This window comes from Aotus nancymaae, unplaced genomic scaffold (genome assembly GCF_030222135.1).
Source record: "Aotus nancymaae isolate 86718 unplaced genomic scaffold, 86718_ANA_hifiasm-v0.15.2.pri h1tg000006l, whole genome shotgun sequence".
Lineage (NCBI taxonomy): Eukaryota > Metazoa > Chordata > Mammalia > Primates > Aotidae > Aotus > Aotus nancymaae.
Genome location: NW_026988417.1, coordinates 4,580,718 through 4,599,073, shown reverse-complemented (window position 1 = coordinate 4,599,073; position 18,356 = coordinate 4,580,718). Strand labels below are relative to the sequence as shown.

The 18,356-nt window shown below is 50.2% G+C and overlaps 1 protein-coding gene across 2 annotated transcripts in view; it reads left to right on the top strand.

Annotated features, from left to right (window-relative positions):
* The window catches only part of TRMT44 (tRNA methyltransferase 44 homolog), a 46,901-nt gene that overhangs the window by 10,593 nt on the left and 17,952 nt on the right, over window positions 1–18,356 (top strand). For both annotated transcript variants that reach the window (XM_064365483.1, XM_064365486.1), the window contains 6 exons: window positions 144–212; window positions 1,039–1,146; window positions 2,601–2,672; window positions 12,446–12,552; window positions 13,779–13,962; window positions 16,240–16,672. In XM_064365483.1, the coding sequence (XP_064221553.1) occupies window positions 144–212; window positions 1,039–1,146; window positions 2,601–2,672; window positions 12,446–12,552; window positions 13,779–13,962; window positions 16,240–16,672 (973 nt within the window). The remainder of the gene's footprint in view (window positions 1–143; window positions 213–1,038; window positions 1,147–2,600; window positions 2,673–12,445; window positions 12,553–13,778; window positions 13,963–16,239; window positions 16,673–18,356) is intronic.

Sequence of the window (18,356 nt, the reverse complement as noted above, 5' to 3'; positions counted from 1 at the left end):
TGTGAATTCTTGCCTTTGAGCTTCTATTTTCTATTTTAGTGCACAATTAGTTCAGTTGATTTACGCTTTATGGGGATACTTAAGTATCGGGAAATGGTGGTGGGAAACGGAACGATTTACATTTGCGCTTGAAACTGTCTTAGGTGTGGCCTGAAGTGACTGATCCTGAGAAGTTTGTGTATGAAGACGTAGCTATTGCCGCGTACCTGCTGGTAAGAGCGTGCACGATCCCAGCCTGTCTGGGGGCGGGGGGTGAACGTTGCTACAGGCAGATGCTACCCGTAGTGAAGGGCAGTTTCCAAATCCGTGACTTCCAGTGCTCACAGTTCTGCTGGCCAGGGTCGGTTATGCATGTAGTGGTTTGACTTCATGGGGTCCTTCTGATGCGTGTAGGAACAAATTTGGATTGAAGCTTGACCTCAGGCGGAACTGTCGGTCCACTATCAGCAGTCATTGTGGAGGCACTGGCTGGCGCTGGAGGCACTGAGGAGCAGATGTCCTCCTGCCCTGGCCTAGGGCCTTCTAGCCCCTTCCTCCACTGGCGTGCTGGCTAGCTACATTTGGGCATGCCCTCTAATTTTATAGTCTTGGTTTTCTTATCTATAAGAATGTTTAGAGTAGGCTAGGCACGGTGGCTCATGCCTGTAATCCCAGCACTTTGGGAGGTTGAGGCCAGTGGATCACTTGAGGTCAGAAGTTTGAGGCCAGCCTGACTAACATGGTGAAACCTCGTCTCTACTAAAAATACGTAATTAGCTAGGTGTGGTGTTACGTGCCTGTACTGCCAGCTACTCGGGAGGCTGAGGCGGGAGAATTGCTTGAACCTGGGAGGCGGAGGTTGCAATGAGCCATAATCACACTATTGTACTCCAGCTTGGGCGACAGGGCAAGACTCCATCTCAGATAAAAAAAGAATGTTTAGAATAGATAATTTCCAGTTTCCTTTCAACTCAGTTTTCTTTGACTGCTTTGTGTCTGAATTATTCCTGTGTAGAGTGAGTTACCACCTGACTTTGTTTTGTTTTTCTCTTCGCTTAGATTCTATGGGAAGAAGAAAGGGCTGAGCGGGGACTAACTGCCAGGCAGTCCTTTGTTGACCTGGGATGCGGAAATGGCCTCCTGGTCCACATCCTGAGCAGCGAGGGGGTAAGGCCTGGCTCCATGACCTTTTCTGGTACCTTGTCCAGAGTTTCTTCAAGTTAGACACAGGGTTCATGGACATCTTTTTCTGCTGGTAGAGTCTGTATTTAGAGTCAGCTGGCTATCAGAGTAGGCAGGGACTTATAAACGTCTGTTAATTTGATAAACAAACAGCTCATAAAACAAGGGAAAAGTGGTGATCTCATTAGACCTACGAGGTAGGCCCCAGGCCCCGGCATGGACCTATAAAATGACAGGCTTTCAGTAGCATGGATGTTTTTTACTGTCAGATTTTTCTCATGAAATCCACCATCTCAAGGTGCTGGAAGGAGATAGAAAGCAAGGCAGGTTCTGCACGTGAAAAGCTTCAGGCCAGATGCAGGACTCACGCCTGCAATCCCAGCACTTGGGAGGCTGAGGTGGGTGGATCACTTGAGCCCAGGAGTTCAAGACCAGACTGGGCAACATAGTGAAACCCCATCTCTACAAAAAATTAAAAACAAATAAGAGAAGATTCAGTTCTGGCCCAGAAGATTCTGGAATGGTGGGGTGCTAGTTTTTGCATCCATTTTCTGCATGTTCAGCTGATGCAGGAAAAGCAGTCTCGGGCTGAGAGCAGCACCTGCCCAGGGAGCAAGGTCAGTAGGGGTGAGTCAGCTCTCGGTGTCTTGTGCCCGGAGCTTCCTGCCAGCGACTCATACCCCTGCCCGTGCATCCAGTGCATCAGGCGCCATTACCCCGTGAGATGGTGGTGAGCTTAGCCACTTCCTGCTGGGGGTAGCAGCTGGAATCTGCACCCAGTCCTGGTGGTACCAAGCTGATCTTCCTGCTGTACTGGACAGTGTTGTACTGGTGGGCTGCACATACTTGTCTACACCTGGAAGAGCTTGAAATGGTTGTTAAATGCCCTTTTTGAAGTGTGCTATTAAAGAGCGAGTTTCTAATCATAATACCTGGAAGCTGGTTGTGGGGGTGGTAGCATATCAGGCGGCAGCTTGGCAGCTGGTACCTGGAGACAGCTGGGAGGTGTCTGTGCACCCCTCCTCTTCTGCAGGCTTGGAATAACAAGTGTGCCCTCTGAGAGCTAATGAGTGGGGCAAGGGGCAAGAAGAGCAAGCAGCCGAGCTTGACGGAGAGCAGGGAGTTGGCCTGTGTTCTCAGCTGTGCCCCCTGGGGCACTGGCCCTGGACATGTTCCCACACTAAAGGCCACTGTGGTCACTCGGCTCCATGTCCCCGCTTGAAGACTCACAATGACCATCGGCGGGGTATACCTTCTTACCTGCCTTGCAGGGTGTGGTGTCTATTTCAAACAGCTGAGAAGTGCCACCTGCGAATGCCAAGGGCCTTTTCTCTTGCATTTCGTACTGGGGCCAGTGCCTGCAGAGCTTTCGTGTGTTCTTGCTAATCTATTATGAAGTACTAAACTTAACCTTTGATTTCTGAATTTAACTTTTTCAGCATCCAGGCAGAGGGATTGATGTCCGAAGAAGAAAAATCTGGGACATGTATGGACCGCAAACTCGGTTAGAGGTACCGTCTTTATGATGCATGCCCTTGATCTCAGCATGGCTTAGCCCCAGTGGGATTCGTTGTCACGAACGTGTCTCTTTGTATAGGTCAAGCAGACATGCTGACGGTAAGCCTTCACATTCATCTAAGCGCACTGAAAACAGAGAAGAGAAAAAGAAAGATGGAACTAGACTTCCCAAGCCTCTGGTTAAGCTGACTGAAGGGCGCTGGCCTCCAGGCAGGAGTGCTGTCTCTCCCAGAGTCTGTTGGTGCCATTTGCATCTTGGGTGGGGTACTCCCGTGCTGCCTTGAGGCAGGGGCCGTGCCCAGGGCACTTTGGGAATTCTTCTCCAAGGCCTCCCAGAGGCTGCTCATTCATTCAGCAAGCGACGAGTACCTTGCCTGCCAGGCCTCTGCCAGGGATGGGGACACCTGCAGATGAGTCAGAAAGGGCGGAGGCTGTGCCAGGGCTGGGACAGAAGGTTTAGAGGGCTGTGGGGACTCACAGGAGGGGCTGGATTCCACTTGGGGCCTCTAAAAGGCTTCTTGGAGCACCCCCTTGAGCAGTGGAGGCAGCCAGGTGCCCAGCATGGAAGCAAGGTGCCCCTGGCAGGCTCATCTCTGAGCACACAGATGATGTGAGGGCGGACTGTGTGGTCCCATGTCATTTCTCTCCTATCTTTGGGCCAGTCCTCTATTTTTCACATTTGTCTTTTCTAGGACTTGGACAGTCTCACTTTTCTTAATGCCCCTACCCAGATATAGTTACCCTCTTTAATTTAGGGAAATTAGTACGTACATATTTACAGTTTAAAAAAATCCCTTCGTGACCATGGTGAATGCAGAACTTTGACCCTGGCTGCTTCCGCTCGTTTAACCTCCCATCCTAGGCACTAGCTGAAGTCTTTGACGGTTATTTGTAAGCATGTTTCTAGTGGCTGAATAATGTTCCATTGAATTGTAGGTAACAGCAACATAAACCATACAGCTGACCCTTGAAAGACATGGCTTTGAACTTTGTGGGTCCACTTTTATGCAAATTTTTTTCAATAAATACATGGGACAATTTTTTTGGAAATTTGCAACAATTTGAAAAAACTTCAGATGAAATACATAGCCTAGAAATATTGAAACAAATCAGAAAAACTTAGATATGTCATGAATTCATTAAATATACATACATACTGGACTGTGTTACCGTTTACTACCATGACTATGTGCAAATCTATTATAAAAAGCTAAAATCTAAAATCTAAAATCTTAGAGCCAGACTGTATGTGGTGCCATTCTCTGTCAGGAGAAATGCAGATGTAAAGATGCAATATGAAGTCACGATGGCATGCAGCTAACTGTCGTACGTACCTTGCCACTGTCATAATTTCCCGGTCACCGCCTGTTGCCGCTGCAGTGAGCCCAAGCGTTGCAAGCCGCCCAGCGCGGCTCACTCCATGGCAGCAGCTCATTCCTCCCATCGGTTGCATAGCCCAGTGAACGTGATCGCTGGTGTTTGTCAGTGTGTTGGGTGCAATACTGTGCACCTCGAGAAGCACCATGGGACCCAGACACAATGCCACTGGTGATGCTGGAAGTGCTCCCAAGAAGCAGAGAAAAGTCATGGCATCACAAGAAAAGGCTGAATTCCTTGATGTGTACTATAGATTTCGGTCTGCAGCTGCAGTTACCCACCATTTCAGGATAAATGAATCCAGTGTCAGGACTGTTGTAAAAAGAAGAAGAGAGAGAAGGAAGGAAATGTGTGAAACTGTCACTGCAGCTACACCAGCAGGCATGAAAACCTTGCACTTTTTGCAAGGTAACTTTTTATCTCATATTTAGAATGCAGCTTTTATGTGGTGGCAAGATTACTGCAAGAGAAGCATACATACAGACTCTAATGTGAGAAAAAGCAAAGTTATTATGTGACAAAGCAGAAAGAAGGTGAAGGTTCTGAAGCTGGAGAACTTAATGCCAACGAAAGATGACTTGATCGTTTTAGAAAGTGATTTGGCTTTAGAAAATGCCGGGATAACAGGAGGAGTAGCTTCAGCTGACCAAGAAGCAGCAGATGAGTTCCTCGGCGCCATTAAGAAAATCATCACTGAGAGGCCACGTGCGCTGGCTCACACCTGCAATCTTAGCGCTTTCAGAGCCTAAGACTGGAGGATCGCTTGAGACCAGGGGTTCAAGACCAGCCTGGGCAACATAGCAAGAACTGCCCCTCTCCCCCCGCCTCGCATCTCTACAAAAAATAAAACATTATAAAAAGAAAATTATCAAGGGGAGAAGATGTCTGCTTAAACAGGTTTTTAATGCAGATGAAAGTGCCCTATTGTGGAAGAAAATGCAATAAAGGAGAAGCCCCAGAATTTAAGGCAGGAAGGGGCAAGGGACAGGCTAAGTCTGATGTTCTGAGCAAATGCGGTCAGGTTTATGATCAGGACTGCCCTTATCTGTAAAGCTGCTAAGCCCCAAATCCTGAAGGGAAAAGAGAAACACTGGCTGCCAGTCTCTTGATTGCATAAGAAGGCCTGGGCAGTAAGAACTCTGTTGTGGGTTCATCAAGGCTTGGTCTCTGAAGTCAGGAAGTACCTGGCCAGTAAGGGACTAGCTTTTAAAGTTCTGTGGATATTGGACAATGACCCTGGCCACCCGGAACCTCTTAACACCATTGGTGTTGACGTGGTCTGCTTGACCCCAAACACAGCATCTTTTCAGCCTCTAGATCAGATATGAGGACCTTTAAGCCTCATTATGCACAGTATTCAGTGGGAAGGACTGGATGCTGTGGAAGAGAACTCTGAGAAAGAGAACATCTTGAAAACCTGCCAGGATTTTCTGTTGACTATACCATCATTGCTACAGAAAAAACCATGAGAGCCACCGAGCCTAGAACAAATTCCTGCCAGAGAAAATGGTGTCCAGATGCTGTGCCTGACTTCACAGAATTTGCAACAGAGCCAGGCAAGGAAATCATGAGAGAGATTGTGGATTGGCAAGCCAAGGTGGGAGGTGAAGGGTGCAGGATGTGGGTCTTGAGAAATTCAAGAGCTGATAGTCACCACTCCAGAGGAGAGAACTACGGCCGACCTGATGGAGATGAGTGCTTCCAACCCAGTGCCAGCTGATGAGGAAGAAGATGTAAGAGGCAGTGCCAGAGAGCACATCGACATCCAACATTGTGGCAGAAGGTCCTGATTATTCAAGACTGCATTTGACTTCTTTTATGACATAGACTCTGCTGTGATATGCACTGAAAGTAAAGGAAATGGTGGAAGAAGGATCGGTACTGATAGAAACATTTTTAGAGAAGCTACTAAAAAGTAAAGCAGACAGAAATTACAGTGTACTTCCCTGAGGTTACGCTGAATGTGCCTGTCTCTTCTGCCTCCCCTTCCACCCCCTCCACGTCTTCCACACCTGAGGCAGCAAGACCAGTCCCTTCTCTTCCTCCTCCTCAGCCTGCTCTGTGTGAAGAGGATGGGGATGAAGACCTTTGTGATGGTCGGTCCTCTTCCACTCAGTGACTCGTACATAGATTTTCTCTTCCTTATGATTTTCTGTCTTTTTTTTTTCTTTTGAGAAAGAGTCTCGCTCTGTCGCCCAGGCTGGAGTGCAGTGGTGTGCTGTAGGTTCACTGCAACCTCTGCCTTCCAGGTTCCAGCAGTTCAGCCTCCCAAGTAGCTAGGATTATAGGAACCCACCACCATGCCCAGCTAATTTTTGTATTTTTGGTAGATACGGGGTTTCACCATGTTAGCCAGGCTGGTCTCGAACTCCTGACCTCAAGTGATCCACCCACCTTGGCCTCCCAAAGTGCTGGGATTACAGGCATGAGCCATTGCACCCAGCCACAATTTTCTTAATAACATTTTCTCTAGCTTTATTTTAAGATTATAGTATATAATACACAAAATGTGTTTCAATCGACTTTTATGTTTATATTATGGATAAGTCTTCTGGTCAATAATAGGCTATCAGTAGTCAGTTTTTGGGGAGTCAAAAGTTATACATGGGCCAGGTGCAGTGACTCACACCTGTAATTCTAGCTCTTTGGGAGGTCAAGGCATGAGGATTGCTTGAGGCCAGGAGTTGGAGACCAGCCAGGGCAACATGGCCAAACCCCGTCTCTACTAACAACAACAACAACAACAACAGAATTAGCTGGACGTGGCGGCTGCGGTGAGCCGAGATTGTGCCACTGCACACCAGCCTGGGCGATGCAAGGGAGACTCTGTCTCTGAAAGTTATACACAGATTCTTAACTCGTGTGGAGGTTCAGTACCCCATAACCCCCACATTCTTCAAGGGCCAGGTATATAGTAATAAAAACTGACAGTCATCCAGTGCTGTGTGGGGATGCCTTTCTAAAGGTAAATGTGTTTTATGTACAGTAACTTACTGTCATCCTCACAACAGCACTGGGAGGTTAATTCTCTCATTCCCATTTTACAGGCGAGCAAACCGAGGTACACTTATGGAGGTTAGGTCAGCCGTGTGTATGGCAAGCGGTGAAGGCAGAATTATTTGCTCAGCTCTTCTGTTCTTGACCATCTGTTTTCAGATTATAAATTACACTACATAAATCTGTGTGTATAAATCGTCATCCACTAAAAAAAATATTTTTCACAGGCTGGACTTTAAAGGTTTTCAATATATATTGCCATAATGCTTTTCGAGAAGGTCCTGCTTCAGATACACTTCCATTTCAGAAAGAATTCTGAGCACTACGAGAGATGCATTCAATAGGAGAAAGAACAGCTGTACACATTTATCAGGTATTTGAGTGCCCGCTACCTGCCAGGTACTCTTAGGTGCTGACGATTCAGCAGTGACAAGAGCCCCTGCCTTTATGGTCATGGGAAGCGGGTGGGGGACAGACAGCCTGCAGACACACAGCCAGTTCGTGCGGCAGGTTCAGGGTGGTGGGAGGTGCCGAGGAGGAGGCCAGGGGTGTTGTGGGGTGGCCACCAGTGGAGAAGAGAACAGAACAGAGGCTGGGCTGGGTGGGCTACAGACATGCAGATACCTGGGGGTCTGGGCCTGACAGCACATCTATTTGGAGCTGCCAGCCAGCCCTGGGCACTAGAACCACGTGACCTTGGGGTTAAAGTGCACTCAAAGTCAGCCAGAACTTGGTCAAGAGTAGCTTGCTTCTCCTGGTACTAAGGACAGAGAAATGACTCTGTAACGGGAAAAAAGTCATGGGTCGCTTCAGGAGCAGTCCTAGGACAGGTTATAGTGGCTCTGTAGGCGTGGCCTCGCTTCCTCTGGGTGGCAGTGTGGGTGTGGCCTCTTCCTCTGGGTAGCTCTGTGGACCTGTTTGTCCTTCCTCCTAAACCGCTGCTGGCGCCTAGCTGCTGTCATTGCCTTAAGATCTCGGCCACATAGTTACACGCTTGGGTATGACTAGGTCACAGATCCTTACGTGCCAGAGGACAGAATGTGGGTTTATGAAATAAAAAACAACATTGACTTTTCATCATGGAGAATATCAGGAGTATGTGGAATTACAGAGAGGAACCAGCCAGCTACAAGGATTATTTTCTCTCACCATGCTTACCCTCAGACAGCCACACTGTTACTTTGAAACAAATCTCAGGTATATTGCAGAGCTTATAGCTTGCAGTGAACGCGGAGACTGAAGTACTCAGACACTTCCAGCTGAGCGGGGCTGGGGGTAGCTCTTCTGAGAGAGTCACCACCAGCATCTGTCCGCCAAGTATTTATCGAAAGGGCTTGTATTAACTACAAACATGCACTAGATGGCCATTTGAGGTGGGTTGCTGAGGTACCTGTGACCTTGTGCACACTCAAACTGCATTCTCAGGAGGCTGTTTTCAGCGTTCCTTATCACAGCACCACACATTCTCCTCCCCTGTCCTGTTTTCAGGGTCAAGGAGTTTCATTCGCATGCACAAATAGCATACACAGGGCCTCGGTATTTTTCCATGCCCCGAGCTCAAATGCTTTGTACATAAAGCTTGAATATGTTGCTGTGCACCCCCACATATAACATTTCATAGAAATAGAAAATAATTGAAAAAGATTTCAAAACTGTTTTTACATATTCTGTTAGCCTCACTCCCTTTTTTTCTTTTTTCTTTTTTAATTTTTGAGACGTTTCACCCAGGCTGGAGTGGTACAGTGGTATGATCTTGGCTCATTGCAGCCTCTGCCCCCTGGATTCAAGGGATTCTTGTTCTTCAACCTCCTGGGTGGCTGGGACCACAGGCGCACACCACCACTACGCCTGACTAATTGTATTTTTAGTAGATACAGGGTTTTTCCACGTTGGCCAGGCTGGTCTGGCTCCTGGCCTCAAGTGATCCACCCGCCTTGGCCTCCCAAAATGCTGGGATTGCAGGCATGAGCCACCATGACCAGCCCCCCTTTTAATTTTTTGGAGACAGGGTCTCTGTTGCCCATGCTGGCGTACACTGGTGTGATCACAGCTCACTGTGGCCTCAGCCTTCTGCACTGAGTGATCCTCCCACCTCAGCCTCCCAAGTAGCTGGGGCCACAGGTGCGTACCACCATGCCTGGCTAATTTTGTGTTTGTTTGTTTGTTGTTGAAACAGGGTCTTCCTGTATTGCCCAGGATGGTCTCAAACTCTGGGGCTCAAGTGATCTTCCTGCCTCGGCCTCCCACAGTGCTGGGATGACAATGTTGGCCACCACGCCCAGCCTGGGTGCTTCACTCAGCGGTTGCACATTTGCGCTTTGCTTTATTCTGCAGTGATTGGCCGTGGCTTGTCTGCTCATACATTACAGCACGTTAGGAAATGTTTTCAGAATCTCAGGTTTGAGGAACGTTGGTCATCTAGCCGGTGCACTAGGGGAGGTTCTGCAGATACGTGTGCAGACTATAGACTCACACACGTCCCAGAATTGGTCTCTGAATCTGAAAAGAGTAGTGATGACGTTGATTTCAGAATTCCGTGTGTCCCCAGGTGAAAAAGCAACTGTGGGAGGGACATTGAGCGGCAGTTGAGTAGGCCACCCATGTAAGCCCAGGCCCTAGGGAAGAGCTGGCTGCTGGGAGGCGCCCCTTGGAGAATGCACAGAAGCTCTAGTTCTTTATCAGAGGTTCTCCAGCAACCTGCATCAGACTCTTCCGTGGGGTCACTGACCTGGGGAGACCCTGCCCGACCACTTAGTCAGGGAAGGCCTGCTGATGAGAGTCCTGTGTTCTAATCACGTGTGGAGTTTCTTTCCTGGTTGCCTCTCAGCCTTCAGTCTCCATGCTAAAATAGCCATGTTAATTCTAGTGTTAATTAAATACCGGGAATGTGTGCTATAGCTGGCCTGGAGCCAGAACCTGAGCAACGCCAGTTTATAAGACAAAGCTGTGTCTCCAAAAATGAGTTGTAATAACTGCCCCATTCTCCTTGCAATAACTGCTGACTTGGTTTCTGTAAATAAGACTGCTAGTCTGCTCTGGATAATGTCCACCAGGTGAAGTTGTTTACCTTTCTCATCAGTAACATAGAATTGCTGGCCTTTGCTTATCAGAATGCACAGCCCAAGCTAATCTCATCTTGGCCCCTATGAACTAAGATCTGTAATTGCCACCGGTACCCAAACCATATGTAAACTAACGTTTATCTTGACTTTTGTCGGTACCCAATGTGTAAACTAATGTTTGTCTTGACTTTTGTGAATCATTTATGTAGCAATTAAAGTGACAATAAGCCCCCGAGCCCTCGGAATGTCCGGAGGCCCCCACCCCCGTCCCTGCCCAGGAGGTGATTTACAGAATCCACCAGCCCTCGGAATGTCTGGGGCCCGTTGATCCCCCTCCCCGCTCCTCAGCCCCACTCCCAAGGTGGTCTTTCGGGTATAAAAAGCCTTGACACTCTCCCCTCAGGGCCGCGGGTTAGAGAGACGTGAGTCCTCTGCGGTCGCCAGCAATAAAGACCCTGCAATTTGGCATACTTTTGTCTTGGTGAATTATTTTAATCTCGCATCCCAATACTACAAATGCTGTCTTGCCTTCTGCCCTGGAGGAGCGTGGCCGGGATGAGGATGGTTCTGTTGAATTTTCTAGGGAATGATTTCCTCCCAGCTGCAGTTGAGTGGTTTCCATGAATAGGGACAACCTAGAAATTCAAAGGCCAAGCATAGGGTGCAACTTTTTTTCTTTCTTTCGAAAACCTCATTTGAGCGCAAGCAAGAGTGTTAAAAACAGAAAAAAACAAAACACCTGTTTGTAACAACGGCATTGTGGTGAGCACAGATTGTCTTAATTTTGCGAAGCTGTGTATGAAACAGGACTATTGAAATTTGCTATATTCAAAATGCCAATTAAAACTTCATCAGACAGGTGGGGCTTTGATGTCCAGTGCTGTTGGCGAGATAATATAAAATATGATTATGGTCAGTACCAAATGTCAGTTATGCTTGAATTCATTCACGCCACTTAAAGAGACAGATGGGCAAACTTAAATCTGGAATGAGTGGGAATCAAGAATAGTCCCAAAAGTTTGATGTCTCTGTAGATTACACATACACCCTTGAACAACACTATTTTCAGTATTTTAACATCTGTGTAAATAGAAGCACGTACGCTTATTGAAGAACCAGAGAGATACAGAGTTTCAGTTTTAGGTTTTTATATATCATGTCTGCAAAAGATTCTTGTGTTGTAGTTTTGCTGTTAGAAGAATAGCCCTGGAAAGTGAGTGTTCTCAGAATGTCTTCCCCGTTATGATCAGGGAAGGACTCTGTTTACTCATCTTGGGGACTCATCCTGCCACTGGAAAATGAAGATGTTCAGTGGTGGTGTAGTCTGTCTTCCCCCCTCTCTTTCCAGTTTTTGCTGACAGAATTGCTATTGAGACTGCTGATTTCAGTAATTAATGATAGCCTGCTAATTATCAGAAAGGGGAGGGTGCCTATTTAAAGTTTTTAAATCATTAAAGTAAGCTGTCCTGGGCTTAACTGCAGAACCTGTCAGAATGGTTAAAGTGCCTATTCATGGGGATCTTAATCACTTTCTGATAGTTTACAAAAGGTAATAGCATAATCGTAAATAATTATGTAATTTACATATGTCACTTCTCCCTCTTTCTGGAGACTTCTTTTCGCAGATTGAAAGGCCTGTCAGATTAGACCCTGTGTTGTATTGTGCACTTAAATCAGCCTCAGACCCCTCTGCCTTCCACTCACCTCATCTGAAGCCATTGCTTGCTCCCATGCTCTGCCAGAGGGGAAACCGGGCCCATCTCTCCTAGAGCTCGTCCTTATGCCTATGTAAAAATCAGCTTTTTAAAGATCAAAAGGAGATTAGCACTCTGAAAAGTGCTGTTAGTTTCTCCAGTGACTTCCCTAAAAGTTGCCAGAGTTTCTTGCCCTCTAGGGCAGACCTAGGGAGGATGCATTGACTTCCCCACTCCTGATCATTCTGCAGGTGAACTGCGGCTCTGCGCCGTGCGACCCCAGAGCCCGTACCCTCCCGCCGTGCGAGTCCAGAGCCCGTACCCTCCCGCCGTGCGACCCCAGGGCCCGTACCCTCCCGCCGTGCGAGTCCAGAGCCCGTACCCTCCCGCCGTGCGACCCCAGGGCCCGTACCCTCCCGCCGTGCGACCCCAGGGCCCGTACCCTCCCGCCGTGCGACCCCAGGGCCCGTACCCTCCCGCCGTGCGACCCCAGGGCCCGTACCCTCCCGCCGTGCGACCCCAGGGCCCGTACCCTCCTGCTGTGACCCCAGAGTCCATACCCTCCCTCTTGTGTCCTGCCCACGCAGTAGCTCTACATTGATTCACAAAACATTTTGTCTGTTGTTATTCCTTTAGGAAGATGCAATCACACCCAATGATAAGACCCTTTTCCCTGATGTTGATTGGTTAATCGGTAACCATTCTGATGAACTCACACCGTGGATACCTGTCATCGCCGCCAGGTGAGAAGTAGAGGAGTTACCTGGGGAGTGCCTGGTGAATACTTCATCGTCTAAGTGTTGATGTCCAAAAGGGGAGCCGCCAGCTGCGTGCAGGTGTCAAGCACTTGAAATGTGGGTAGTTCCAATTTTTGAAATGTTTGCATATTGCCTATATTGGGCTAAATTTAAAATAAATTCCACCTGTCTTATTTTGCCTTTTAAAATTCGACTACTAGAAAATATTACTTAGATTGTTCACATTATATCTCTGTTGGCCAGCACTGATGGGCACTGTGATGACTTCTACAGTATTTATATCTGGTGTCAAAGAAGTGTCCTTCTTGGAAGTTTTTTCCTGAAAACATGAGGATTTGCCTTCAAAGGGGAGGTCTACCCACTGATAGCCCTCTGCAGCCACAGGTGTTCCTGCACGGGACGCTGCGTGTGTTAGAGGCAGCTGGGCCTGTGCCTGAGAGAAGCAGGTGTGTGCTGCTCGTTGCCGAGTCTCCGTATCTCAGGTTCTGCTGAGCGATTTGAGTTCTCAAGGAGTAACTAGATTAAAGATCACGTCTCCCCTCGGGCTTGGCTGTGCCTCCCTCTCGCATTTCCTATTCAGAGCTTAAAGTACTTCAGGAAGTTTTAGATGACACTTGACAAGAGTAATTGTGAAAAAAAAATCCTTTTTTATAAAAGTAATTAGATTCATATTTTATTGAAAATATACAGAAATTAAATTGGGGAAGGCTGTAATTCATCTTTTAATATAAAAGCAATGTGACACAGCCATGAAGAGAAGGAGGTCACGTCCTCTGCAGAAGCGTGGGCGCAGCTGGAGGCCAAAACCGAAGCCCGGTGTGTTCTCGCAAGCGGGAGCTACATATTGAGTGCGCGGGGACGCAGACACGGCAGCGGCAGACAGTGGGGACTACGGGCGTGGGGAGCGAGGGAGGGAGGGGCAAAGGTGGCAGAACCACCTGGTGGCTACACTGCTCACTGCTTGGGTCGTGGGGTCCATCTTACCCCAAACCTCAGCCTCATGCAGTACACCCATGCCACAAACGCACACACAGACCCCCAGAATCTCAAATAAAAGTGGTTATTGTTAAAAAACAAAAAAACAATATTGACCAGGAACATGTCTTCCCTGTTTTGTCCCGATGCGCGACTGCCCTGTGGCCTTGTGCTGAGTTTCCTTGACGGCGTCTGCTCAGGATGCCTGGCTCTCCGCTTGTTGATTCTTTTTGAAGGTCTGCCTACAACTGCTGCTTCTTTGTCCTCCCCTGCTGCTTCTTTGACTTTGTTGGAAAATACCCCCGGAGGCAGAGTAAGAAGACTCAGTACCGGGAGTACCTTGACTTCATTAAGGAAGTGGGCTCTGCCTGTGGCTTCCACGTGGAGGAAGACTGCCTCAGGATTCCTTCAACCAAAAGAGTACGTTCCAATTCTTGTTGTTCTTGGTGATGTGCCGGTGTCCAGATGGGGACCTCAGGGCTCTGTCACACAGCCACAAACCACGCTGTGACGTTCAAAATGTACAAATGTTCCAGACCGTGCTGGTACTGATCTCTGTGTCTCGGTCACTGACGGGGCCCAGAGGCTTGTTCTGTCCCACGGTGCCCTCCTTGAAGGCATGCCAGTGTTCCCTCCTCCAGGCCCTGCGGGAGCCCTGGTCGAGCCTTCCTTGCCTCTCCAGAAGCTCTGAGCTGCCCAGGGGCCCTTCCTCCCAGAGGAGGCCTCGGCGTGGGTGCGCAGTGCCGTCTTGCCTCAGCGCTGCCTGTGGCTGAGCTCCCTGTGGAAAGTTTCCTCTCCTTCAAGTGCCAAATAATTGGCTGCGATCGAAGTGTGTTTCAGAAGCTCACTGTGATTTCCTACTTTCTCACTGAAAGCCTGGTCAATCCAGATTTACCTGAAATGTTATCTGAGCAGAAGTTGGTCCCGGGACTTTCTGTGAGACAGTGCAGCTGTGTCTCTGACCTTCGTGTGGACAGGGGACTGATTCCCTCTGGCCACTCTGAGGGCTTGACCTTTCTTAAGCACCATAGAAGCGTTTCCAGCAGTACACCTCCGTCTCTGGTAATTTTATTTGACAAGACTTCGTGGCTGGCAGACAGTGTGCTTTTAAAAAATAACTCTGTTGTGTCCAGGCCACAGAGTTTGATGGCTGTCTTAGCAAGAAGGGGCCCAGCTGATCTGAGCAAGGCGTCGGCCCTGCCGCTGCCCACGGTGCACTCGGGCTGATGGCAGAGCTCTGCGAGCCTGTCCTCGTGTGTGAGACCCAGAGGAGCTAGACGGGATGATGTCTTCAGAGCCCGCACAGGGAGGGCATGTCGTGGGCACTCGCTGGCCGGCTGCGGTCATAGCCGTGTGCCAGGAACAGCGTTGGCTGGTGGCACAGGCCTCGCGGCCGCTGGCACCATCACTACCTGCTACCCTGGAAAGTCGCCTTAGGACTCGCTGCTGAGCCGTCCCGTCATCTCTCAGGGTCCTCTATTTTGGCAAGTTTTGGTCTTCTGAGGTCAGCTTTGATTTGGGGAAACTGCTAAATTTTGGGTGCTCTAGGCAGGTCTGAGGAGCCAGCGGCTTTGATGTTTGCACTTGCTGCCCGTGACTGGTTGTCAGAGACCCGCACTGTCGCTTCATCTCTGAGCCTCAGTTGTCTTGTCATGGGCAGGTTTGGGGATTGAGTGGATGTGAACGGGCTTTGTCATTTTTAAAGCAGTTCACACACAGCTGATGTCTAGGGGGGACTGGGTGTGTGACAGGCGTTGAAAATTTAAAATCCCGCCGGAAGAGCTGGGGAGCAGAGGGGTGGCTGTCATGTAGTGAAGAGGTGGGTTTCCTCATCACCTGCACCTGGCCTTGTGGTTGATGCCTGGAGAGGAAGCCCAGAAATGAGGGCCTGGTTCTCTGGAGGGGACGGTCTGAAGAGCACCCTCCCTCGGGTGCGCCACGAAGGAAGGAGAGCAGCACCTGTGCTCGGAGCGCCCCTGTGCTTCCGTACCCTCCGCTCAGTCCCGTGTGCACTTGCTGGCTCCCTTCCTGGCCCTGGGGCACTCCACGGTGTTACCCTCAGCCTGTGCTCCTGGGCCGGGCGGCACCAGGAAGCCTTTAGGACGGTGTGGCCGCTGGCCCAGGAGTGTGGACTCTGAGTTTAGGCGCCTGTGTTAGATCTGGTGAAGGTCCGAGTGATGAGAGGGAACCGTGGGCTTGTACTGTGTTTTTCATTTTTAAGTCACATATATTGGTGTCAGTTTTTATTTTTCATTTACTTATTTTTTTTCTTTGAGGTGGAGCTTTCTCTCGTCACCCAGGCTGGAGTCAGTGGCGCAATCTCAGCTCACTGCAACCTCTGCCACCTCGGTTCAAGTGATTCTCTTGCCTCAGCCTCCCGAGTCGCTGGGATTACAGGTGTGCGCCACCACGCCTGGCTCATTTTTGTATTTTTAGTAGAGATGGGGTTTCGCCATGTTGGCCAGGCTGGTCATGAACTCCTGACCTCAAATGATCCACCCACCTTGGCCTCCCAAAGTGCTGGGATTACAGGTGTGAGTCACCGCACTGGCTGGTCTCAGTTTTTAAAATCAGGATTTTTTCATGATAGATGTTTAAAACTCGTATGTGATTTGTACTCCAGGATGAGAGAATTCCATGGAGAACGTTGAGTAGACGAGCCAGCTAAAATACTTGCTTTGCTCTTTTCAAACGCAGGTCTGTCTCGTTGGGAAATCCAGAACATACCCTCCCTCCAGAGAAGCTTCCGTGGAGGAAAAGAGGACTCAGTACATTAACGGCAGGCGGGCCCGCCCTGAAAGCCCACCTGGCCGAGGGCTTGCCCCTTCTCCACCCCAGGTTGCTCTTGGCAGCACTGGTCACTGTGACGCTCACCAAGCTCTGGTCGCCGGGGTTGGGTGTATACCTGGGGCCCAGGCTGCTGAGCGTGGATCAGGGCCTCAGGCCGGAGGATCCTGGCTACCTGGATTTCATCCCAGAGAAAAGGCTGAGCGTGTGAGGAACTGTGCTGCCCTCCCTCGAGACTTCATTGACCAAGTGGTTTTGCAAGTGGCGAATTTATTATTAGGTGGAAAGCAATCAAACACAAGAAGTTCTCAAAATGGGAGTGTGAAGACCTGGAATAGGGGAGGTAAGCTGTCCACCACCTTAGGGACATCTGGAATGGGGGAGGTAAGCCGTCCACCACCTTAGGGACACCTGGAGTGGGGGAGGTACGCCGTCCACCACCTTAGGGACACCTGGAGTGGGGGAGGTATGCCGTCCACCACCTTAGGGACACCTGGAGTGGGGGAGGTACGCCGTCCACCACCTTAGGGACACCTGGAATAGGGGAGGTAAGCCGTCCACCACCTTAGGGACACCTGGAATAGGGAAGGTACGCCGTCCACCACCTTAGGGACACCTGGAATGGGGAAGGTACGCCGTCCACCACCTTAGGGACACCTGGAATGGGGGAGGTACGCCGTCCACCACCTTAGGGACACCTGGAATGGGGGAGGTACGCCGTCCACCACCTTAGGGACACCTGGAATAGGGAAGGTACGCCGTCCACCACCTTAGGGACACCTGGAATAGGGGAGGTACGCCGTCCACCACCTTAGGGACACCTGGAATGGGGAAGGTAAGCCATCCACCACCTTAGGGACACCTGGAATGGGGAAGGTACGCCGTCCACCACCTTAGGGACTCCTGGAATGGGGGAGGTACGCCGTCCACCACCTTAGGGACACCTGGAATGGGGGAGGTACGCCGTCCACCACCTTAGGGACACCTGGAATGGGGAAGGTACGCCGTCCACCACCTTAGGGACACCTGGAATAGGGGAGGTACGCCGTCCACCACCTTAGGGACACCTGGAATGGGGAAGGTAAGCCATCCACCACCTTAGGGACACCTGGAATGGGGGAGGTACGCCGTCCACCACCTTAGGGACACCTGGAATAGGGGAGGTAAGCCGTCCACCACCTTAGGGACACCTGGAGTGGGGGAGGTACGCCGTCCACCACCTTAGGGACACCTGGAATAGGGGAGGTAAGCCGTCCACCACCTTAGGGACACCTGGAATAGGGAAGGTACGCCGTCCACCACCTTAGGGACACCTGGAATGGGGAAGGTACGCCGTCCACCACCTTAGGGACACCTGGAATGGGGGAGGTACGCCGTCCACCACCTTAGGGACACCTGGAATGGGGGAGGTAAGCCGTCCACCACCTTAGGGACACCTGGAATGGGGGAGGTACGCCGTCCACCACCTTAGGGACACCTGGAATGGGGGAGGTACGCCATCCACCACCTTAGGGACACCTGGAATGGGGGAGGTACGCCGTCCACCACCTTAGGGACACCTGGAATGGGGGAGGTACGCCGTCCACCACCTTAGGGACACCTGGAGTGGGGGAGGTACGCCGTCCACCCCCTTAGGGACATCTGGAATGGGGGAGGTAAGCCATCCACCACCTTAGGGACACCTGGAATAGGGAACATATGCCGTCCACCACCTTAGGGACACCTGGAATGGGGGAGGTAAGCCGTCCACCACCTTAGGGACACCTGGAATGGGGGAGGTATGCCGTCCACCCCCTTAGGGACACCTGGAATGGGGGAGGTACGCCGTCCACCGCCTTAGGGACACCTGGAATGGGGGAGGTAAGCCGTCCACCACCTTAGGGACACCTGGAATGGGGGAGGTACGCCGTCCACCCCCTTAGGGACACCTGGAATGGGGGAGGTAAGCCGTCCACCACCTTAGGGACACCTGGAATGGGGGAGGTACGCCGTCCACCACCTTAGGGACACCTGGAATGGGGGAGGTA